Source organism: Cucumis melo, chromosome 8 (genome assembly GCF_025177605.1).
Source record: "Cucumis melo cultivar AY chromosome 8, USDA_Cmelo_AY_1.0, whole genome shotgun sequence".
In the NCBI taxonomy this organism is placed as follows: domain Eukaryota; kingdom Viridiplantae; phylum Streptophyta; class Magnoliopsida; order Cucurbitales; family Cucurbitaceae; genus Cucumis; species Cucumis melo.
The window spans coordinates 8341637-8366526 of NC_066864.1; the positions used below are offsets into that span (position 1 = coordinate 8341637).

The 24890-nt window shown below is 31.5% G+C and overlaps 3 protein-coding genes across 4 annotated transcripts; 2 read left to right on the forward strand and 1 right to left on the reverse strand.

The window, feature by feature from the left end:
* Positions 1 to 2720, forward strand: LOC103500881 (60S acidic ribosomal protein P2-like). Of its 2 annotated transcripts, XM_017047417.2 has the most exons (4): positions 1 to 79; positions 176 to 273; positions 2171 to 2397; positions 2473 to 2720. In XM_017047417.2, the coding sequence occupies exons 2-4, from the start codon at positions 186 to 188 to the stop codon at positions 2503 to 2505; spliced, it is 348 nt and encodes a 115-aa protein (XP_016902906.1). In that variant the 5' UTR covers positions 1 to 79; positions 176 to 185; the 3' UTR covers positions 2506 to 2720. The 2 variants fall into 2 exon arrangements, with proteins under 2 accessions (XP_016902906.1, XP_050945058.1); XM_051089101.1 differs by lacking the exons at positions 1 to 79; positions 176 to 273 and adding an exon at positions 745 to 975 and having other exon boundaries at positions 2171 to 2720.
* A 633-nt stretch (positions 2721 to 3353) lies between these two features.
* On the reverse strand, positions 3354 to 6680 carry LOC103500882 (monodehydroascorbate reductase, seedling isozyme). The gene is made up of 10 exons (XM_008464329.3): positions 6401 to 6680; positions 6091 to 6162; positions 5564 to 5615; positions 5359 to 5439; positions 5144 to 5262; positions 4832 to 5051; positions 4598 to 4716; positions 4161 to 4286; positions 3944 to 4084; positions 3354 to 3832 (listed from the first exon to the last, which is right to left on the reverse strand). Exons 1-10 carry the CDS (start codon positions 6449 to 6451, stop codon positions 3509 to 3511), a joined length of 1305 nt encoding a protein of 434 aa, XP_008462551.1. The 5' UTR covers positions 6452 to 6680; the 3' UTR covers positions 3354 to 3508.
* A 12082-nt stretch (positions 6681 to 18762) lies between these two features.
* LOC103500880 (serine/threonine-protein kinase D6PK) lies at positions 18763 to 23885 on the forward strand. Its single transcript, XM_008464326.3, has 3 exons — positions 18763 to 19011; positions 20007 to 21961; positions 22851 to 23885. Exons 2-3 carry the CDS (start codon positions 20202 to 20204, stop codon positions 23695 to 23697), a joined length of 2607 nt encoding a protein of 868 aa, XP_008462548.1. The 5' UTR covers positions 18763 to 19011; positions 20007 to 20201; the 3' UTR covers positions 23698 to 23885.
* Positions 23886 to 24890: the final 1005 nt, after the last annotated feature.

Genomic DNA, 24890 nt, shown 5'->3' on the forward strand with positions numbered 1-24890 from the left:
TTCATAAAACAAACTCTCACTTTCTCACCATAACCTTTCACTTCTTCTGCATTCTCAACAGCTTTAATTTGCTCATCTGGTACCTTACAATACCTTTACACCCTCTTCTCTGTTCTTCCCCATTTTTCTTCTTCCCTTCTCATCTCTCTTTCTCTCTGATTTCTTTTCTTTTCAGAAGAAGAATCATGAAGGTGGTTGCTGCTTATTTGCTTGCTGTTTTGGGTGGAAACAAAACCCCATCTGCTCAAGATATCAACACCATTCTCTACTCTGGTTCTTTCTTTTTCTTTTTTTCTTTTTTTATTTATTTTTTTTAATCTCTTTCTCTGCTTCTTCTTCTTCTTTTTCTTCTTTTTTATTTATTTTTTTTAATCTCTTTCTCTGCTTCTTCTTCTTCTTCTTCTTCTTCTTCTTCTGTTTTGTGATTTTCTCCATCCATCCAATAACTTTCAAGAATCTGGTTTTAAAGCCAAGAAAATGGAACTTATATGGGTTTCTAGATATGCTTCCAAACTTCATATTCCACCTATACTTATATATATATAAATGAACTATATATGAACATTTTCACAGCTAACCCTTCTAGGCTTCCATAAGTTGTTTTTCTGATATTAGTGGGGTTTTTTTTTTTTTTTTTTTTTGCTGGGTTAGTTTAAAAACTTGTGGAAGTGTTGATTCAAATTTTTTATGTTTTGGTTGAAGATATAATAGTTTTGTTATGGTGATTAATCTAGACTTTAACAGCTCCAACGTGCTAGGGTTTCACAAGAAGCTGATTATTTTCTGGGGCTGTAGCTCCTTATATTCCCTCTCGGTCTCGCTCTTACTTTTTTCTCCCCAACGACTTCAGTTCGAGAAAGAAAATGTGGAGAGCAAGAGAGGTAAATGGAGAGAAATGCTTAAACACCAAAGAGGGGGAAATATAGAGAGCCAAAGCTATAGGACTAAAAGGAAGAATACCAAATATGAATAAAGGTTTTTGCTCTTTTCTTTTTTCCTTTTTTTGAGAAATTTAGTAATATTTTATTTGGACATAATTTTTTTTTTAGGTCTTTCATACAAAAAAAAAAAAAAAGAAAGAAAGAAAGATAATAGTAAATCTATGAGGGTTGCTGTTCAAACTAAAATGCTTGGATTTTTATTAGTTGATTTCTTTTTCCTGAAATGACCCTAAATGAAAACAGTAGAGAATATAATTTTTTTTCTAGTTAAATGTGCCATGCTTTTGCTTTCTATTTTGAAAGACCTTGACGGATGATTATCATTAACCTAAATTCCTTTTTTATTGTATAAATTGTTTTGGGGTTCTTGTTTCTATAAAATCATCTGTTTTCCTTTATATAATTCTCATGAAGTCTACTTTCTTTAACCAAAAAAAAAAAAAAAAAACTTGTGTTCGGTTGTTTTTTTTCTTAATTAATATTTTGATATAAAACACACTACACAATAAATTTTCTTTGTTGCTTAAGTTTTTTAGAACTGATTTAAGAATACCAAAGTTTTAAATGAAGAAAAATAACTAACTTGAACAGACATTCTGAAATTTCATTATTTCTTTACATTTTGTCACATGCAGTTTTAAGTTTTAGGTCCCTTGAAAAAATGATTTATCACTATCTGTTTCTTCGGCTTTTTTGTGACAAGACACAAATCGACTAAAACACAGACACCATTTGGTTGACCTGACAGGATCTAAACCAACTGACTAGAATTAAAGAACTCATTTGGTTCTGTCCATTTTGGTTTCCTTTTTATTACCCTTAGCTCAAAATCGTTGTTTGTTGGACAGGACAACTCATGACTTGTGAGAGACTTGCCTCCAACTATTTCTATACATATAAAAATTTTATGCATCACAACCACAGACCAACTAACGATAGAAAAAGTTTACTATATCTGTGAAAATGTTTGTATCAGATAGGTCCTTAAACCAAACTTTTAATTTTGTACCATCAATTTCTAGGTACCTTCATCATTAAACTTTCAACTTCATGTCAAATGATTTTGTAAATTGAAAAATATAGAATAGGTGGAGTATATTGGACACAAAGTTGGAAGTTGCACACGGTAAAATTTAGGGATGTATTTGTGGTAAGAATTTAAACTGGTAATTTTTAGCTAAATTTAATTGATGATGCCTTTTGATAGTCAATGGTTAACATTTGCACAGTTGGAGCTGAAGCTGATGTTGAAAAGATTGAGCTGCTTCTTGCTGAAGTTAAGGGCAAGGATATAACTGAGCTTATTGCCTGTGGGAGGGAGAAGATGGCATCCTTACCTACCGGTGCCGTCGTTGCAGCTGTTGTGGCTGCAGTCCCCTCTACTGTCGATGCTGCTGCTCCTGTTGCAGCTGAGGCTAAGAAAGAGGAGAAAGATGATGCTATGGACTCTGATGAAGTAAATTACTTTTCCCTTCAACAACTTTGGATTGGTTGTTAGAATATTGACTTTGTTTTCTTATGTGTGTTACAGGACATTTGCTTCTCCCTGTTTGAAGACGAGTAAGGAATTGGGCGCTTCCTTATAGTTTCCCTTGGAATTAGGCTTCTAATGGCTTTGTTTTGTTGAAGAAAATCAACTTTATTCTCTGTTGCTAGTGGTGGTTGAAATTATCACTCTTTCTTGGATTGATGATCAATTTGCTTTGAGGAGCAAGAAAACAAACTTTTAATCCTGACTGTCTGATTACCTAGTTGATATATATTTTGCTATTTCTCTTACTTTTTTTTTCAATCTTCTCCTACCTTCTTGATTATTTTACTTGAGATGATTAGGAAAATGGAATCATGAAACCTGGATCAGTAAAAAAAAATAATAATTTGAGATATAATGTCCAGCGGAAGGATTTGAATCTCATAAACCATTTGATCAATAGTTTTTTTTTTTTTTTTTGTAGTGATAGATTAGTCTAGTGTGGCAATTTAAACTTAAAAATTTATGATTTACTTTTTAGATGGCATGAAATAAAATTCAAAGGATATATTTGTAATTTTGAATAGTCATGGACTTTTCCTTTCGAATATATGGTAACCAAAAAGGTATTAAAAAGTTTATGAATTTAAATGTAACTTCTATCCCTCTCCATTATTATAGTTGATGGGTTATTGCATATGTTTCATTTTAGAGAAACTTTCTTTTATTGAGAAAAAGAAGGAATAGTAAACGGTAAACAAGTAGTGGGAAAAAGCAAATAAAGCAAAAAGATTTTTTAAAGATCAGGTGTTATTATCTTCGGTTTTAAAACAAACGTTAATGATATTTTGCTATATTTTGTAGATATTACTTTAATTTTTTTTTGAACCCAAAGTTCATTTAAGCATTCTTGTTTTGGTTTGAAATCTTAAGTAGTACACTTTATTTGAAACACTTGATAAAATTTGATTTCAGATTCAGCTCAACTTTCCAATAACATCATGATGTAAAGTAGTAATCATATATGAAAATAAAAGTTGATCAAATATTAAGTCCAAGCACTTGAACTTATTCAGTAGATGGTGAAATGTAACTTTTAAACCTTGGATGCAAAGGAGATGCCTTCTTTAAGGAGCAAATCTGAGTTCTCAACTGATGGTTGAATCCTAGCAACTTTGGCAATGGCCTTGTTTTCTTCAGGACTCCCACTCTCTAGGAAAGCTCCCAGAACCTTCCCATCTTTGATCCAATATGACCCAAATTTGTGAGTAGCTGAATCAGGACTGTTGTCTCCAAATAATACTGCGTCGCCAACATTATCCCCGTAAAACTGCCATGATAAATCGAAGGATCGAGAGTAGAAGTATGGAAGATAGTCATACTCCTCGATGGCTTTTCCCTCTTCATTCGCCTTGATGGCCTACCAATACCATAAAATGAAAAGGCTTTAAGGTCCTAAACAAAGAGCATTTCGACAACATATGGTATTTATGATGTGTGTTTAAGATAGGGAGGGATAAAGTTTGGTCACCTTCACAGCTTGTTCTGCTGATTTGCGAGAATGATCAACATGCTCAACTCTTCTCAGTTCATTGTAAAGCTTCAAAGGAAAAGTAGCCACATCGCCTACAGCGTACACATCAGGAACGCTCGTCTTGAAGAATCCATCAGTCTTCAAGAAAAGAAAAGAACTGCTGAGTAAATTGTATCAGTTGTAACTTAAAATATATTTTGCTTGCTGCATTCACCTTAATGCCTCCTTTTTCTTCCACGACTTGACCCTTGAATAAGTTTGTCAGAGGCCGGGCACCAACACCAACAACAACAATGTCAGCTTCTAAGACCCTGCCATCTTTAAGTTTCACTTCCTTAACCTGAACAAGGTTCAATAAAGCATTCTGCCTCAGTCACATTACAAATATTACAAATGCCTTTAACCAGGTGGGAGTTGGGAACGATGGTGATTGTAAAATCACCGAGTGACCCAAAAAATTTAAATTGATGAGTGAATGGTGAAAATAATTTTAATAGTAAATAATCTAACCTTCCTCATTTGTGGACTTGAAATACGTAAAAGTCACAATTCAATATTAATTGGGGAGGAAAATAGGAAGGAAAAAGTTTAAGCAAATGGATGAAGGTAAATTTAATATTTATATAATTTAACCAAGCTTTTTGGTCTTACCTCTCCGCTAGTATCAACAGTGAAGCCTACAGCGACTGTTCCTTTAATGATTGTGATTCCTTTTTTTGCATAATAACCTTCATAGAAAGCAGCTATTTCTGGAGTGAATAGCCTAGGCACTGCAAGAATAGAATTGATCGATATTGTAAAAGTTAAGAACAGAGAGAATATTGTCGTGGGAATATAAGGCAAGAGGAAGAAAAGAGAAGACTGAATTGTAAGAAATCTACTTACTGCACCATGGTTCAGGATAAACCATGCTGACATCAAAGTTGTTTATTCTCAACGCTGCACCAAGCTCAAGGCCTATGTATCCTCCTCCAACAACAACCACTTTTCCATTTTCCTTTGCTTTGATTGCTTCAACTAGCTGATCAGCATCATCAATTTCTCTCAAATAGAAAATGTTTTTGGCATCCGCTCCTTGAACTCCAAAGTCAGACAATTTAATAACCTTCAAGCAACAGGCAAGTTAAAGTTAGACATATGGGATCAAGGAGAAGGTAAATTAGAATGTTTTCGCAAAAAAGAAGGATGAATCCTCACAGTAGAACCAGTAGCAATAATCAAAGTTTGGTAATTGTAAATTTTCCCATGAGCACTTCTGAGTCTCTTGGCAGAAAGATCTGCTTCAACAATTTCTGTACTGAGAATCAACTCGATCCCTGCAGTGATAGGCTAGTTAGTCATTGAAACTATTCTGAATGAAGGAATGTCAACAATATTAAATTATTAAATGATAAGAGAGGAAGTAAGATCACCTTTTTCCTTGTACCACTCAGGAAGCAACCTCTCCCCTCCACTTCCTACGCATACATGGAACCCTGGTAATCTAGCAGGCGCTGCAAAACCAAGTAATTATGAGATGGAAACATTCACCCATTTGGAAAACCCGTCCCCTGAACATTGAAGTTGAAGAAAGAACGACGATGGCATATGATTGAAGTTCAGCCGAAAGCAACTTACACTCAGGAAAGAGATAGGCTTTGCTAAGAGCTGGACGCTCATAAGGAGCAACCTGACAGTAGGAAAATATTCACATAAAAACCAAGGGGTTGAAAGTAATGATGTCAAATGGCTATTGAAGAGAACTCATAATCAATACATACATAAACGATGGTTCTCTTCGTTGTCAGTTGGTTTTACCTCATATTTTCTAATATGATATCACAACTCGTGAACCCCAAACAAGCACGTATCCGATCCAAACAAAAATTGGGATCTGACCCCATTATGGCGAACTTACAAAGACACCATGAAAAGGGTAGTGCCGAAAATCCCACTTCCTCGTAATTTTTATTAAGGTAAATGGACATTTGGTTTTGAAACGAAAGTCAATTTTTATCTAATACTCGACCATTTACGTAATGTCTTCCCTTTCAATGGAAAAAGTTCTCGACAGGTTTTTCATTAGATAAAGAATCATTTCCCACAAGCTATATTTGAAACTACAAAAGGCCTTGCTCAAACATGAGTGGGATGTGAAAACGTACCGCCTCCTTGGATATAATAGCCAACTCTCCTGCATTAAGCCCCTGTTTAACGAATTCTCTAGCTGCATATCCCTGTATTACCACAAAATTCCCTAAGAAGGCGAAGAAGAAATGAAGAATCGTATATAAGAAGATAAAATTGTGCAATGACAGAGTTCAATCGAACATATTTTTCAATGGAATTCCTGAAATTATTTGGATTTTATATAATTCATTGTTCTTTAACATTTCTGCATCATATTTGTTCGTTGAAACGAAAAAGCGTAAACCAAGTGGTAAATTATAAATCCGAAGAAGAAGAGACACTTACAGCGGCAACGCCACCACCAAGAATCACATATTTGAAGGTCTCATCTGCCATGGCTAAATCAAAATTGAGAAGGAGCTAGCGTTTGGTGGAGAACTGGTCCGACATTTTATCCGGGGACGAAAATCATAAGAGTGAATTTCAGTTTGACGTGGCACTCTCTTTGCCGTTCATCAATACCAACTAAGCCACATCACATTTTCCCATAAATCTCAACCTATTGAGTTAATTAAGTTCTTATCACTTAAATCTCTTTATTTAATTTTCACCCCACCATGTTTTGTTTCTCTATTTTACATGTTTTACTTTAATACTTGCAAGTATTTGTAGAGAGAAACAATTAAAAAATTAAAAGAAGAAAGATTCACATTCAAGTATATATATCTCCGTTCGATCGTGATGTTTCATTTTAACAATTCATCACTTTATTATATTACCACTTTAATTTGGATAGTGTAATGAAATGAAGATGTTTAAATTGTATCTCCAACTTTAAATTATGATGTTTCATAACCCATACCCTACAAAAGAATATATCACTTCTTTGTATAACTACTTTCATTTGAATAGTTACGTCGAAACAAAGAATATATTTTTCTACTATTAAATCGTAATTTTCATATGAATGATTTAGAGATCAATGTGTTGGGATTATTGTAGGAGCCAAGATATGGAAGCAAACGCTACAACTTTGGGATGGGACTAAAGGAGAAATTGGTGTAAAAGGCCAACTTCAAGAACAAAGCCCAAGATTGATCAGTAGCCCATTCAAAGGTTTATTTAGGGGGCAACCGGGGATATAACATTTGAGTTTAAATTAATTAAGGATATAGCAAAAAATAAAAAAAATTGCAAATATGACAAATTTTAAATACAATCCCAAGTAAAAGACGAAAATGCCCCTGTAAGTAGATACATTTCACGCTTCGTACACTTCGTATTCCGATTTCGTCGGTCTTCACGTTTTCCTTCCATCTTCCACTTTCTTCTCCTTTCTTCGTATTCCGATTTGGTTTTCTCTTGTCGGTGCCTTCGTTTTCCGCTTCGCTTCACGTTCTCGACTTCATCATCTACAGACTTCTCTGCTTTTCGTTATTCTCCACTTCAATTGTAAGTTATTTGTTTTTCTTTTGAAATAATAAGTTGATTTCATAAGGTATCTTTGTTTTCCGTTTAGTCGTAACCTGTTTGAAATAGATTTCTTTTTCTTTTTCTATTTGTTTGAAATCGATTTCTTCATTTTATGTTTGGTTCTGCTTTGTTTTTTAGTTTATGTGTTGTTACTTAGGGTTTAGGTAGTTTATGTGTTGTTACTTAGGGTTTAGGGTCTATCAGTGATATATAATATCACTGATAGACTTGAAGGATGTTTAGTTTGTTTGCATTGGAATGTTATTAGATAATTTAGTTTAATGTAAATTTTTATGTGTTGTCTAGGTTCTATCAGTGATATGTTTCTATCAACTTAAAAAGGATGTTTAACTTGTTTGTGTTGGTTTGGTATTAGATGTTTTAGCTTAATCTGCATTTATTATCCGTTATTGCTTATGGTCTATCAGTAATATAGTCTATCGATGATATGTTCTATTAGTGATATGGTCTATCAATGATATGGTTTATCAATGATATGTTTCAATCCTTAATAGACTTAGAAGATGTTTAGCTTGTTTGACTTGGGAAGTTAGTAGAAGTCTAGTTTAATGTGTTTTTTTTTTTTTTTTTTGTGATGTTGCTTAAAGTCTATGAGTGATATGTTTCTATCACTGGTTGATAGATTTGGAGGATGTTTAACTTGTTTGTGCTGGAATGTTTAACTTGTTTCTATCTTGATAGACTTTAAGGATGCTTAACTTGTTTGCGCTAAGGTGTGTTAGTAAATGTTTTATAGTTTATGTGCATTTATTTATGCGATGTTTCTTAAAAACTATCAATGATATGTTCTATCATTGATAGATTTGGAATATGTTTAGGGATGTTTAGTAGATACTTTTGTTTAATGTGCATTTTTTATGTGATGTTGCTTAAAGGTCTTTCGGTGATTGATTTCTATCACTTAGACTTAGAGGATGTTTAGCTTGCTTGCAATGGGATGCTAGTAGATACTTTAGTTTAATATGTATTTTTTATGTGTTGTTGCTTAGGGTCTATTGGTGATAGGTTTCTATCACTAGTAGACTTGGAAGATATTTAGATTGCTTGCATTATGATATATATATTTATAAACTTTCATTCAATATTATCATTTCAGGTTGTTCAAGAAAAGAAAAAAAGATGAAAACTATGGAAATAGCGAAGAATGTTAAAAATGTTAGGCCGAAGATACAACTTAACCGATCAAAGAGAATGTTGGTGATTGCAGAAGACTAGAAAATTGCAAGAGACCTATTGATTTGTCCCTAGTTTGATTGCAACTCTCTCATCGAGTAAATGGATATTGTTGTATATTAGTTTTGTGAATATTTCATGATAGAAAAGATCAACGATAGACTTCACATTTTATTTGATTTTGTTATATTGATATAGAAAAGGTTGGACCACAAGTTGAACATTGCAAGTTATGCCTTTTATATTCTTAAATAGTTGTGACTTTTTAATTGATGTTAAAATCTATTAATAATAGACAGATAGACCATAACGGTGAAAGAATTGATTTTACATATTAATATAGAAAAATGTTGGATCACAGGTGGAATAATCATTGTAAGTTATGTGCCTTTGTGTTCCCATTGAGAAATTAGAATTATACATGTTGAATAATTGCAAATTATTATTAATGAGTGCATTTTATTGAGGAAAAGTTTTGTTAATATACATGTTGAAGTCTATCATTAATAGAAGCTATCAACGATAAACTTCATAGTAAAGTCTATAAGCAATAGAACTATCAACTAAATTAAACTCCATTATGACATTACTACTTTATAATAAAGTAACATGTATAGACTTGAAATGTATTGATAAAAAAAGTGGCTTATTATCGAAAGGTTTGAGTCAAACAGATAGAAAGTATTTCCTTCTAACAAAAGAAAAAAAAAAGGCAACAACATAATGTCACATAATTGTAAAAATAATGGAAGTGTGCACGTTCTACGGTTGTGACCAGCACGACAACAATAACTACATTTTGAGTGACTTTTCTTTTCATCAATCAATCTTTTTTTTTTTTTTTTCATGGTCCTTTTGCTTGACCCTTGCAAACTAGAGGTAGTGTTACACTCATAACATTGAATAATCATAATTCTGAATTCCTGCAAAAAAAAAACAAAAAACAAAAAACAAAAATATACCATTATCATCCTAGTGTGTAACACTCATTGCATTAATAAAAGATAAAGTCTGTCATTGACTGACTAATATCAGTGATGGACTAGGATACAAGTTTATCATTGATAGACTAGTATCAATGATAACTTAGAATTAATATCAGTAATGTAGGATACAAGTCTATCACTGATAGTCTAATATTAGATGTAGGATACAAGTTTATCACTGATAGACTAATATTAGATGTAGGATACAAATCTATCGCTGATAGACTAATATCACCATGCTCATACTACGCCTAGTCTAACTAACAGTGATAACTTGTATTCATCAATAACTTGTATTCTTTTAACCTAAAACGTAAAATTGATAGAAAAATTCATAATATGTTCAATTCTACAAAGCCTCAAACTGATGAAATCGAATACAAGTAAACAAACACATTTTTTATATAAAAATACTAGTAAATCATCAAATTGAATTGAACCAAATCAACCTACAAAGATGAAACTAGATCAAATTGTAAAAATTGGATGACGTCGAATGAAAAATTTAGGGAAGAATCACATCTGAAAACAAATATCTAATTGAGATGATGAACATAAATTGGATGAAAAAACTGGGAAACAAATCTCACATTTTTAAAGAAAATTTGATTACATACTAAAAAATTAATATCAAAACCATAACATTGACCTACCGAAGTAGACGCAAACGGAAAATTGTAGAAAATTGCTACTCGTCAAAAATCTTTGAAGGCTAAAAATTGTTGAACGCAGGACTACGATTGGTCGTTGGAGGCGAGAATGGAACGAAAAATCGACCAATTGAAAGCGAAGATAAAATTAGAAAAAGAAAAGAGAGAGGACGAATTGTGAAAGTCAGAAAAAATTGATCAGATTTGAGAGAATGAAAAAAATGATATATATATCAAGATCGTGGAGGAGAGAAAATCAAGCCATATATTTTTGACCTAAAATAGGGGTATTTTAGGAATATATTAAAAAGAAATAAAAGATTTGCTATTTTTGCAAATAGTTTATAAGGTTGCTATATCCTTTATATTTTATGCCGAGAGAGATATCCATTATAAATCCCCTTTATTTAGTGGGGAAATAGCACTAGGATCCAAACAAATAGTTCCATTAGTGTAGACAAAAGAATCAAGAAAAGTGAGATTTGAGGGATTTTTTTTTTCTTTTAGTTGGATTTGAGGTCTAGTGAAGCAAATGCATTAATAATAGAATTAGGGGTGGTGACATAAAACTTAGAAACATTCCATTTAAAGCCATATTCCATTTCTAAAGAAGAAAAGTCAATGGGATTCAGATATGGACAAAATGAAGTGCAAATTTTGCCCACATTTTTTGGTGATGGCTCTCTAAATTATACCATAATAAATAATGGAACCTATTGTTTGTGGTTAGCATGCATGAACCCAATGGTAATGCTATACATCTTCAATTTCTTTTATACAAACATAATTATTTTTTCTATATGGATTTGTTAAAATATTATTTTGGTTCCTTGTATTTTGTGTCTTGTCTCACACCTCTCCTAACTTTAACTTAATATGAAAGAGTATAATAGTGTCATGAAGGGTGTGGGCAGTAGTAGGGAGAGGCTAGCTGCACTAAATAATGAACTCTCTCTTCAAATGATATATAGTTTGGCAGATACATAAAATTAAACAATCATATACTAAAAAGTGCAACATTATTGTTGTTGTTGTTTATCAAAAGTTAGGAGAACATTGAAACTCATAGAAAGAACCACCAAATAAAGAAGGACCACTTACTTACCTCTTCATATCATTATTATTATTATTCATGACATTCTTTCCTTTCATTTTGGAAATTACTCATTTTGGGTCTTTCAACTTACAAATATTACCTAAATATTTTTGTACGTTTGCATTCTCTTCCTTTCAATTTCTCCTAATTTATAGAGCATTCAACTATATATGGTGTAAATCTTCATCTCTATTCAAATTGTACCATAAAGACGTTTTGATAAAAACAAATTTTCATTTTTCCTTAGAAAATGTTATTAATTAATGACCTAGCTAGACAGATTACTTAAAGCATATAATTATATGTCTATAATAGAATATTAGTTAGACCAAATAATAGTTAATTGAAATAATTTGAACCTCGTTAACCTCTAACTAGACTCTTACTTGTTCTACGTCAAAATAGAATAAAATTTTATAAAGTTTAAATAAAGTGTTTAACAATGGAGATTAAAATGAACCCGGCCGTCTTAAAAGTTCGAAGACAAGTACATATACTTTTTTAAAAGGATCATTTAAACTTAGAGAGAGATAAGGTGATAGGAAAGATATTCAATATATCCTATATATCTCTCTCTTTTTGAAGCATTTTGTGACTTTAGATTATAGGGGGGAAAGGTGACAAGTTTACAACCATCTCTTTCATGGTGGGCATAACATGTGAAAGTGATGGTTTCTTCTGCCTTATAATTATTGTACAATATCTCATATCTCCTTCTACATATATATATATATTATGTATGCCCCCATTTTTTTATCTCTGGATTTTCTTTTTTGGCTTTTCCCTTTCTAATTTTCCTATGGCTAGACTTACTGACTGAGATTTGGGATGGTCCTTGCAAAAGAATAGTACTTCTCTTCCTCTTTTGAAAAATAAAAATAAAATTATTCATTAAGTTGGGGAGATAGCATATTCAAAATTAATTTTCTTTTAATTTTACATGGACTCTACGTCATTCTTAAACAATACTAACGCAACATATAGTAAATGAGACTAGTAATTAGAGCCTAAATTAGGCTAAAACTCGACCTTCCATGAGTACCGTTGTATTTTTCTTTTCTTTTCCTTAAATCATTTTTTCATGTTTCGTATCTCAAAGCCTTTAGATTTATAGAACATTCTTTCAAAAAGCTTATAATGTTACTGTTTCTATATGAATTATTATTTTTATTCGATAATAAAAATAAAATTGTTATCGAACGAGACTTTTCCGTCTATTTAAATTTGTTTTAAAACAAAAAACAATATAGATCAAAAATGCATAATTGACATTAAAAGAAAAGGGCTGGATTCTTTAAATGGAATCATAGGAATCAAAATAAGATTGAGATATTGGTAATTATGGAAGTGCATACCTAACGTTAATAAAGACAAACTTATATAATTGTGGGTTTGTGTGTTTTATAAAGTGTGGTGCACGTAACATATATTAATGAGGCTATACGATAATATCTTTGTGTTAAATGTTATTAATAAAGAACTCACCTACCTAATCTGAAGAATAAATTGAAAATTTACTTCCCTTGGTTTCCAAGCAAATAATGAGACACAATTCTCCCTCTCTTCTCAATCTCAACCAACCAGCTTACAATATATAATTGAATCTAACATAACTTGTTTTGTTCCACTTGACCATCCTCCATATTCTTCGAGATGAATACTATTATTTTGTAGGAATAACCTTTTTTTTTTTTTTTTACTAACATTTATTATTATTACTACAACTAAGAGCACCCAATTTTAAAATAAATATCTTAGGATTATTATTTAATTGTGTTAAAAGTTCAATTTTACTATATACTTTTATTTATAGTCGTTTAAAATATAATTTTAACTTGACAAAGATAAATAGAAATTAAAACCTAATTATTATTTAAAAAGTAGCTATATTTCATAACATAAGAGATTTTAATTATACATGAGTGGTAGGGTTATTTTCAAAAATAACCGAATAAAGGAAAACGTTTAAAAAATATACTAAAATATTATTATCGTAATCTATCAAAAATAGATTTCGGTAATTTGTTATATTTATAAAAAAATTTTAAAAATATTATTTAAAATAAATTATAAGGCTAGTAAATTACTAGGATCATTACTATTTTTAAATTCATGTTCAAAAATACTTTATATTGTAAGAAAGAGAGATAGTAAAAAGTAAAACATATGATAAAATAATTAAAATAAGAAAATTAAATGTAATAAATTTTGTTTTTTTAGTTATTTTGTTATCCGAAGTTTAAATAATTTATTAATTATTTTATATTCGAAAAATGTCCTATAAATCTTTCTCTCCATGGGTGTGTGTATGTATGAGAAATAATAAAGTAATATTAACATAAATGAAATAGGATATATAAAAGAAAAAAAGTAAAAAATAAAAGAAGAAGGTTGATCCACAAATTTAGAATGGGGGAGGGGAAGGGAACAAAAAGGGGAGGGAGAAAAAAGAGAGGCAACGACCATAAAAAAAGATTAATAAATGCATTGAATTCGGCGCCAATTCAAAAAGAAAAATAAAACATGAAATAGAGGAAATTATAAGGAGACAGCAATAAAAGAGGAAGAAGCCAAAACTGGTCAGAAACCAATATGTTTGTGACTCTCCACATTACATTATTATTATTATTATTATTATTATCATTATTATTATTATTTATTATTATTATTATTATTATTATTATTATTTCTCTCAATTTAATTATTAAATTTCTATTTTTATTCATTTTATCATATACTCTCTCTAACTTCTTTGTAATTTTATCATTATCTTCTTCTTCTTCTTCTTTATTCTCTCTTCATTCCCATTATTTCCCCCCTTTTTTTTTTCTTTTTCCAAATTGGATCCAATGCTTCATTTCATTTCACACTCGAACTATATAATACCCAATATATACTCCTACACCATCAACTATTTAATTATTAAAATACCATCTTTATATATTCTCATTGTTATGGACATTGTTTTTTATATAATATATTTCATGGTCTTGGATTCTTACACGCTATTTGCAAAATAATAATAAAATATATGGTAAAGAAATGAAAGCTCTAAACAGTATAAAAGAAGTATAAAAGAAGCTTGTGGCTTTTAGTTTTAAATTGTGTCATGATCGGCAAGATTTAAACTTGAATGTGTGTCAATTTAAGTTCTATATTTTATATATTGTTTAGTTTGATCAAAACAGTGAAATTGAGTGGTAATTTTGTTTTTAAAAAATGTGTTCTTGTAATTATGAGATCGAGGAAAGAATTCACGAAACTTAGATCATTTATGTTCTCTAAGTCGAAAGAGCATGATAAATCTTAATGGAATTGTAACGATAAATTTTCTAGTGGTGGATTTTTTTTTTCCAACTTAGATCCTATTGTATTTTCAAGTTTTAAGTAAATGGCGAGACTTTAATTTACATGTATGTGTAGATGCACATTGTTGCATTTTTCTTTTTATTCTAACTCATGCATTACTCACTATACGATAGTATATGATTGTGAATGCTTCTAAGAGGGGTAAAATCTCTTTTGTGAATTCTCACTTTGAAACATGACTTTAAATAATTTAAAATTATTTTAATATTTAATTAATTTTATACTTTTAAAGACAATTTTAATACCATCTAAAATTAGTTTTAAACAATTGAAAGTACGTTCAAGTGTGACTTTAATTTAACTAGCACGTAGTACTCATTCATTTACAAATATTTCCTAATATGAAAAAACCCAACGACATAAAAATTAAGTTGCGAGTGTCGTTTCATATTATAATTATTTTGTGTTTGTTTGCCGAATAATTCTCGCTCTTTTATGTATAAATTACTTTAATTTGTGATCTCAATTTGTAAATACTTTCGCTTTATTTTTTATTTTTTTGGTTAATTTCACTTTTCTTCAATGGAATCCCAAGTTCCTACATTTTTTTTGTTGACAAAAATAAATAAATGAATAATGCCTCCTAGAGACAACAAGCATGTGGTGCTCACAATGACATATATGTATATAGTAGATTTGAAGAAAAATGAATTTTCAATAATAATAGAAAAAAAAAAGCATAATAATAATAATAACAATAGGTATAAATTAGGGCAAAAAAAGAGAAAAAAAAAAGGTGCAAGTAGGAAAGAAGAGTCCAATTTCTATTACATCCATCTGCCAACCTCTGACTGTAGGACAAAACTATTTAACAGTCTCCATTTTAACCCAATCCAATTTCTCTTATACTTAAATCATTTTTTCCTCTCTAACCTTTTTCTGCCATTTTCATTCACCATCTTCTGTTCTTTACTGTTTTGTTTTCTATTTTTTTTTTTCCCCACCCTTTTTCACGTTCATGAGGTAATTCATTTTTATTATTTGCAAGTATGAACTATTTTTTGATTTGTTTTATTGTATTTTTAGTAACGTATACAGCACATCAGAGACTAACCAACCTAGACGAACCATTTCTTTATACCAAATGTGAAGTATGTCTACAGATTTGAAATTTGAAAAGTGGAGTTGTGCCGACGTTGTGAAACCCCACAGTGATGTAAATACTTAATAAAAAATAAAATAAAATAAAATACAATACAATAGTTGATGTGTTCTAACTCTATTACGCATTTGTATATACATAAAAATGTTTTCTTTTATTTGTTAAACATAAGTTTATAAAATAGTTTTTAAAAACACTGTTGGAATTGTCCAAATAAACTATTCCTCAAAACATATATATATTTATCCAGACACCATCTTCAATCCCTCTAAGCAGTTTTGCATAAAAACAGAAAGAAACTCATAAAAAAGAGAAATACACAATAGAAGAAAAAGCATCTGTTTTATTTTAAATACACTATTTACCATTTAGGATTATTTGCATTTTAATTTTGATCTCTCAAATAATGGTTGGGCACATGACATATTTATAAGGTACCATTTTATTTTGTCTTCTTTTTAGTACTTTTGCATCCATTTATAGCTATTTGGTTGAACATGGGGTGGTCATTGAAAGGGATAATGAAACTTAGCTTTTTAATTCCCACTGCAATTGTTACACCTTATTTAGGAAAACAAACAGTTAATTGAAATATTATAATAAAGGTCGTAATGAAAATAGCAATGTCCGAATTTTAAATTTTATACATATAACACGATAAATTATATCAATATCGATAATTATTCGTTTTACGATAGTTATAATGGATATATTAATACTTTGAATTTAATTATCATATTTACAAAACAATTCCAAATTTATATAAACTAATAATTTCGTTGCTCTTACGCTTTAACTAAGTCATAAGAACATTTATATTCATAATATTTGATTAAATACTATGCCGACAAATTTTTTTCATCCTATTGATTATATATATATAGATAGATAGGTGTTTGAAATCTAGACAAGCTTGTTACATAGAGATGTTAGGCCTTGTCTATAAGAGTTGATAACTTGGACAAGGTAAAGAAAGTTCTAATTTATACTTAGGAATGTGATGTTTTACCTCTAGCTATTTTTTAAGGTTGATATAAGTAATATCTACAAATTTCTAATATTATGATACATTATATAGAAGTAGTTTTTTCTAGCACAAGAGACGTAAATAGAAGAGATTGAACCAATTTAGATCACATGTTTGTTTAGTATTTAACTAAAAATATATGATACTGTTTCAATAAATTTTTAAAAATTTTAAACCCCTAAAAGCTTTTATAAAGGAATTGATTTTGACCATTCATTGGGAATGCTTTTACGTCTTCAAGCTAGTTTTGCCAAATTAATCCCCAATCCTACAATTATTGTCATTGATGCATTATTTCTTCCTTTTATCATTTTATTTGTTTTTTTTTTTTTTAACGTTACATCATAAATAATTCCTTTTTTAAAAAAATAAGTTATGATTTTGAAAGTTGGCCAAGAAATCGAGTTAAATGATTGACAATGTCCCCAATGCAAATTTATCTTGAGAAACAATCTTCTAAAAAATATTACCAAAGTAAAAAAGAAAAATAAATGTTGTTCTTTCTAAATAGGCAAAGAAAAATGAAAGATCAAGATGAGGATCAAAACAACATATTTGGGTAATATGACGTAAGAGGTCTACACCCAATAGGTAAAAGATAAGGCATTGATGTTCTTCAAATAAAAATTCCAATGGAGGGTCTAAATTATTATGTTATAAACTTGTAAAACTTTAGAGGTTTAATTAATTAACTGATACCTAATTTCATTGTTGAGGGTGTAGAAATTATTATTATTGTTTTTCAAAAAATATCATTTAAAATAACATGGTCACATGCATTTTCAAACATATCATCGATATTATATAAAACAAAGTGTGTGATTAACATTGCAATTTTGAAAAAAAAGTCAAACTTTTATACTTATTGAACATATATATCATTAAAAAAACACATACAAAATATTATATGTTTACATTAAGGTCTAAATTTTTTCTTGTAACAAAACCTTCGATCTTAAGATATTGATCAGTGATTATTTTAAAATTCAACCATCTCATTGTCTTAATTAGATTATCGACAATAACTTTACGATGGATAATAATTTATTTTGAATATAATTACTTTTGCATATCCTTTCACTCTAGAAAATTTATTTGTATATGAATCTAAAACATTGTTATATATTTTAATTATTTTGGTTGGTTACTATATTTAAAAATTGATTGATATATATCTTCAGAAGAAAAAACAATAATAATAAACAAAAACAAACATGAAATTAAATTAAATAGATGAGATTCTCCTTTTTCATAAATTTCCTTTTTATATACTTAAATCAGCCTTTGGAAATTTCTTGTCTTATTTAATCTTTTATTGATTGGAAAGCTATTTTTCTCTCTCACAATTATTGTTAAGCTTAAATCCGCATATTTGTCCCTTTTTTTTTTTTAACTTCAAAATTTATTTTGTTTTAATAAGCATACTTTTAAAATACCATATTTAATTTTTGTATTATTTTTAGTACAACGATGAGATAAGACACGTTTAAACTAAAAATTATACAATTCTCAACATCCATTGAATTAATTTCATTTTGACAATTTTTAGTTCAATTGTATGATAGTAAATATTAAGACAAGAAATTAAATGTTAGTGTAGTACACTTTTGACCTTACCATTCCTGAATCATTAATTTTATTAAAATTAAAATAAAGATAAGTTTGGGAAATGATTATATGTTTTTTAAAATAGTGGGAAAGAGAATTTTTTAAAAAAAAAAGTAAAAAAGAAAAAAGAAAAAAGAAAATTAATTGGGAAAGTCAGATTTATTAAATTGATGTGTTGCATTAAACCCACTGCTCATAAGCAGCCAAAGTGGGGCCTTTCCCTCTCTCCTAAATAATCAGACTCAGAGGCAGTATCCCATTTTCTGAAGAGAAAGATACTATTTTTACTCTCTCTTTCTCTCTCTAAGCCTCCCCTTCTCTTCTTCTTCTTCCTTCTTCCTTCTCTCCGCCCACCGCTCCGCCCCTCTAAACTAGGTTTTCCCTCCGATCTCTCTTCCATTTTCCCCAAATCCATTGCATTCCCCCCTTTTCACCTCACTTCATATCTCAGGTAAATCCTCTTTCTGATCTCACTCTCTTTCCCCTTTTGATTTTGATCCTCTCTTCAGTTCCTTTTATGTCTTTTTCCTATCCCACCTCTGTTTTACAGCTCTTGCTCCCGGATTTTGAGGTTTTTGTTACCTTTAGGCTGTTTTTGTTCAATCCCATTTCCCTGTTTTTCCTTTGTTGTTGAGTTCTTTTGTTTTTGTTTTGTTTTGTTTTTTTTTTTTTTTGTTATTCTAGAATGTCATTTGAAGTGGAATGTTGTTTTTACTGTGGAATCTTAGACATGGGGGTAAGTATTGAGATGGGTTTTTAGTGGTTTGAAGTTAGACTGATGGGTTTGTGTTTTCTTCGATCCAGTCGTTTTTTAAAAGCGTTTTTTTTTTTTGGTAGCTGGAGCTGAAACTCTTCTTGATGGTTCTAAATCTTGAGCTTGTTTGTGAATGTGTCTTGACCGTTTGTTGGATGATTTAAGTGTCTTTTGGGGCTAATGATATATTGGAACCAATTGGTTCTTCTTATTACTCAATCTGCTGTTATTTGTACTGTAGTTATTTCTTATCTCTTCATGTTTCCTCTGAGATTTATCACTCGGGGTTTTTTATTTTTTCTTTTGGGACTTTTGTTATGTGGAGCAGCATATTGAGTTCTTTTTAACCATTGGGATAACAGGAGTAACTGCCAACAGTGGTGGTTTCTTTTGTGTACTTGAATAATTTTTTAAATAACAGTTTGGGAAATCATCATACCTGCGTCTTTGTTTATGAAAATGACATCAAACTTTCACATGGCTTATTAATTTTGACAATTATGCTGTTTCCAAATGTGACAACAGCAACCATAATGATAATAGCAGAAATGACAACATTAGTAAGACAGGAAACCTTGATTAGCGATGCACATTTGGGTTAAACTGTTGAGCTCTTAGGGTATCTTACATATTTTTGCAACTAACTCATATCTTGAACATTTTTATGATGATTTCATGTTTGAATGTTGCAGGTTATTGCAAGTAGAAGAGTGGATGTTCAATGTTTTAGTGATGCAAAGAATAGTTCAAGAGTGTGAGAGTTTGGTTTCCATACTTTTAAGTCCTTTGTATCATGTTGGAAAGGTATTAGCATCGTGGATCAATAAACCACAGAATTGCTAAGTTCTGCGGTGCCTAAGGGCTTTAGTATAAGGACAAAGGTAGTAATGGGATCTGGTACTTGTGAAATTGTTGAAGCAAGGGAAGAAATCAAACCTGTTCAAAGTAAGGGTGGATCTCGTCATTCAGATTTTGTATCAGACAAAGATCGAAGACTTTCTGCATTGAAAATTGGATTCAAAGGATCTCTAGAGGATGATATCAATCAGCTTTTTGAGTCAATTAGTATTAAAAATGCATCCAAGAGTTTAGGTCATTCGCAAGTAGATGTAAACACACTGAGAAAAAGTACACTAAAGAAGCCAATAACTGTTGGCATACCTCGCTCACCAGGTATTGGTACTTCTGATTCTGGTAGTCTGAAGCAAGCACTTAGGGAACTATGCCTTTCAAAGGCGTCTGAAATGGCTGCTACGAAGAGATCATCAAAATTGTCTAGCTCTTCAAGAATCTCAGAAGCTGGGCGGATCAAGACATTGTACAATTCAGTAATGGTTGAAGCCACTGAGTCAGGCTCTTCTTCAGATAATGGTAAAGGGGGACGTGTGGTTGAAATATCCCTGGTTCCAGAGGAAAAGAAATTGATCTTTGAGAAGAGACTTGAGCATGTCCAGGCATCTGCTGTTAAATCACCGGGTGAAAGTGCTCATTCTTCTCAGTTGCCCGTTGCGAAAACACAAAAATATATTGAGGTTGCTACTGTGGAATCAAACATCAAACCCACTTTGCCAAGGAAAGTTGGATCCCAAACATTAAAGGCAGAGCTGGAGAAGGAAGAGGAGTCCATTACTCCACCATCTATATCTTCTTGCACAATTGGCAAAGTTTTAGAGAAGGAGAAGAAAATTCTTGCAGGAAGTAGGGTAGCAAATAAAGTAACATCATCTAAGGCAGGACGAAAAGGTAGGTTGCAAACTGCATCTTCATCTAAGTTGGGTAGTGGAAATAAGGTAACCAAGTTATCTAGAAGTGCCTCCCGTTCTGTTAAACCAGTTATTAGGAACAAGGGGCTGGCTAAGAAGAAAGTCAAACAGGATTTGAGTTCTCCAGCATGTAGTTCGAGCACATACAATGCAGTTAATGGGGATAATGATCCTAGTAAAAGGAAGTTAATATGCGAAAGGTGTCACTGTGCGTTGAATAGTGCAGCTAAAGACTCAAAGAAGGGCTCTGCATCCCAGTTTAGTGGTTTTAGTAGTGATGTAAAAATAACCAATCCAAAATCTGGTGTTAACATATCAGGAATCAATGTGGATGGCAAGGTGTCTGATGTTAAAGTAAATAGAAATACAAGGGTACGAGATAAGGGTGAATTTTCTCAAAGCTCAAAAAGTAGTCAAGGTGAGTACAGTAGTAGTACGACGAGTATTATAAGTGATGATAGCAATGGGCATGGATCAAATACTGGTAACAGACCTCATATGTCAAAAGATTTTAGGTGGGAAGCCATACGCCGTGCACAATTGCAGCATGGGGTCCTTAGCTTGCGGCATTTTAATCTTTTAAAGAAGCTTGGTTGTGGGGACATAGGAACAGTGTATCTTGCCGAGCTAAATGATGGCACTCATTGCCTATTTGCCATTAAGGTCATGGACAATGAGTTTCTAGCAAGACGGAAGAAAATGCCAAGAGCACAAACTGAGAGAGAAATACTGAGAATGCTAGATCATCCATTCCTCCCTACACTTTATGTTCAGTTTACTACAGATAATCTATCATGTCTCGTCATGGAGTACTGTCCTGGAGGAGATCTTCATGTTCTGCGGCAGAAGCAGCTAGGCAGAGTTTTTCCTGAACCCGCAGCAAGGTAAAATTATAAGCTTGATTTCACCTTCTTCATCTTGTTTGCCGACATTAAGTAGACATAAAAAGCTCCGAACAGCACAAGTAAAATACATAAGTTTGAGGCAGATGCTATGCCTTTCACTTGTATGCATATGACAGTAATTTTCTTCGCCAATCTGGAATATCTTTTTCACATCGATGATTGGTCACTGAATTTGGCCGGTTCAAACAGTTAGTATGGTATTGATCTTCTGTTATAAACACACAGCCACAAGCTAATAAAGCTCCTATTTATTTGCTTTTCTAACTCATGAACTCATCATTTTCCATACCATTCAATGGTTCAACTACAAGTCTACAAGTTATGTAGAGCGTAAACATGCAAGTTGAAGTTTGTTTGATCTAATTGATATACTCTCTTGCGGGTAATAGGTGATTCCACTGGCACAGAAAGACAACTACAAGTTTTCTTGCCTTTTATTATACATGCATCGGATTTGTATACGTCACTAAACTTCTAGACTCTCAACACACGCTAATGGCTTGCCATTGTTAGTGACTTCTACTTGTCAATAACTTGCCATAGTAATGGAGGTCAATTCTTGTAAGCGAAGATGAAAATAAGATATCAGCTTAGATCTTGTATCTAATTGACAATGAAGCCATGAAAATTGGAATGTGTTTGAGCTTTTTCATGCTTACAAGACTTGCTTTGGTAGAGCTTGATTTCTAATTAACGTTTATGTTGTCCAGTAGGCAAGCCTTATGATGTCCATATTTACTTATTCTTTCCACTGTTTGTAGTGTCTAAATTTTAACTTTCTGAATCTTATATCTTGTTGTGCTCAAGCAGTCGTACGTTTCTTGTATAAATCTATTTTCTAAAACTAATCCTCTATTCCATTTTGCAGATTTTATGTTGCTGAGGTTCTGCTTGCTTTGGAGTACTTACACATGCTTGGAGTTATTTATCGAGACTTGAAACCGGAGAACATTCTTGTCAGGGAAGATGGTCACATAATGCTTACCGACTTTGACCTTTCACTTAGGTGCACGGTCAATCCAACACTCCTGAAGTCGTCTTCCTTCAATGCAGACTTAGTGAAAACATCAGGTCCCTGTAAAGATTCTAGTTGTGCTGAGCCATTTTGCATTGAACCATCATGTCAAGTCCCATGCTTCAGCCCCAGGTTTCTACCTGCTGCTGCCAAAACAAGGAAGTCAAAACCTGACCTCACAACACAGTTCAGGTCGTTGCCCCAACTCGTTGCCGAACCCACCGATGCACGTTCGAATTCATTTGTTGGCACTCACGAATATTTGGCTCCTGAGATCATTAAAGGAGAAGGTCATGGAGCTGCAGTCGATTGGTGGACGTTTGGTGTTTTTCTCTACGAGCTTCTGTATGGCAGAACCCCTTTCAAGGGTTCCAACAATGATGAAACATTGACCAATGTAATAATGCAAGGCCTCACTTTTCCCGACACCCCAATTGTTAGTTTCCAAGCAAGGGATCTTATCCGAGGACTGTTGGTAAAAGAACCCGAAAATCGTTTTGGGACAGAGAAAGGAGCTGCGGAAATCAAACAGCACCCCTTTTTCGAGGGGCTAAACTGGGCATTGATCCGGTGTGCAGTTCCTCCAGAACTTCCAGACTTATGTGATATGGACATTACAAGTATGATTGCTCAACAAAACAAATTCAGGTATTTGGAAAGTAAGTCCACTGGAGAACACCTTGAGTTTGAATTGTTTTAGGAGAAATAAATCATCAACCTTGGGAAGAAGAGACTTTGCCAAGTTAGGTATTAGCCTTTATTTTATTCCATCATCTTCCTCCTTGCTGTAATTAATATTGTAGCGTATAATGTAAATTTAGTCTGAGAATATTTGTATCAAGGCTTTACCATTTTCATGGCATCAAAGATCTCTCGAGTTCGATATTATGTATCGTACATTTTGATACGAGAAAGATGAACTACCCAAACCAAAAGGAGTTTTTCAGATAACAAATCCTTTCTCCTTCCATTAATTGGAAATGAATACATTATATTTGAAAATTTCCAAAAATTTACTAGAACACATTTTAAAATTAGAACAGATCAGACGATATACCAAAATGAAAGTCGTTGATACTTTATATTTGACTAAATTTGACATTTGGGTTCTGGTAATTGAATTATTTCATATTTATTATTGATATTTATGTCTTAATACAATTGTTTCATTAAAGTTATTGTACTTTGATAAAACTTGATAATTAGTTACTCCTGTCAATTGAGTGAAAAGATGAACGATGTGACATTTTAGTGGGTTGCCACATCAATTGTGACATTTTTTTTCCGGAAGAAAACGTGAGTGTTGTTGATGACGTTAACATTGTAATTGACATCTAACAAATCTTACACTCAAAATGTGTTAGTGATCAATAACGATCAAGAGGTGTTTGAGTCGACAAGTGGTTATTATTTGTTCGAAACATAAAGGGTGCGTTTGAGAGAATGGTTAATTTATAGAAGAGTTAGTGTAACCTAGTTTTATCATAATCCTTGTTTGAAGGAAGAGTTTAGAAATGTAGTTTTATGATAAGAGGTGTTTGAGAGAAGGGTTATGAAGATTTTATGATAAAATGTGTTTGGGGAAAGAATTATGTGGATAGGTTTATGTGGAATTTATAATAAAATTTATTTGGGGAAAGTGTTATATGAGTTGGGTTAATAATTTTTTTTATATAGTATGATATTTTTTAAATGAGATTGTAAATATGATAAAAAAATCTTATTACATACCTTTTTACGAAAGCGTCGAACACGTCTTATTGCAAATAATTTATTCTATGTGTAATGTTATTAAATTAGTAAAGACAGTTGTCCAATTTCGAATTAATTTCTGAATATATTGTGAAAATTTTATTAAAATTTATTTTTTAGAAATACATATTAATTATTTTC

Bases quoted from the DNA above. Each gene is read 5' to 3' on its own strand.
- LOC103500881 (XM_017047417.2), top strand. From the start codon at position 186: ATGAAGGTGGTTGCTGCTTATTTGCTTGCTGTTTTGGGTGGAAACAAA. The intron at 274-2,170 runs GTTCTTTCTTTT...ACATTTGCACAG, and splicing joins CAACACCATTCTCTACTCTG to TTGGAGCTGAAGCTGATGTT. The intron at 2,398-2,472 runs GTAAATTACTTT...TGTGTGTTACAG, and splicing joins ATGCTATGGACTCTGATGAA to GACATTTGCTTCTCCCTGTT.
- LOC103500882 (XM_008464329.3), bottom strand. From the start codon at position 6,451: ATGGCAGATGAGACCTTCAAATATGTGATTCTTGGTGGTGGCGTTGCC. The intron at 5,616-6,090 runs GTACGTTTTCAC...TCCTACTGTCAG, and splicing joins CTATTATATCCAAGGAGGCG to GTTGCTCCTTATGAGCGTCC. The intron at 5,440-5,563 runs GTAAGTTGCTTT...TTGGTTTTGCAG, and splicing joins AGCCTATCTCTTTCCTGAGT to CGCCTGCTAGATTACCAGGG.
- LOC103500880 (XM_008464326.3), top strand. From the start codon at position 20,202: ATGGGATCTGGTACTTGTGAAATTGTTGAAGCAAGGGAAGAAATCAAA. The intron at 21,962-22,850 runs GTAAAATTATAA...TCCATTTTGCAG, and splicing joins TTTCCTGAACCCGCAGCAAG to ATTTTATGTTGCTGAGGTTC.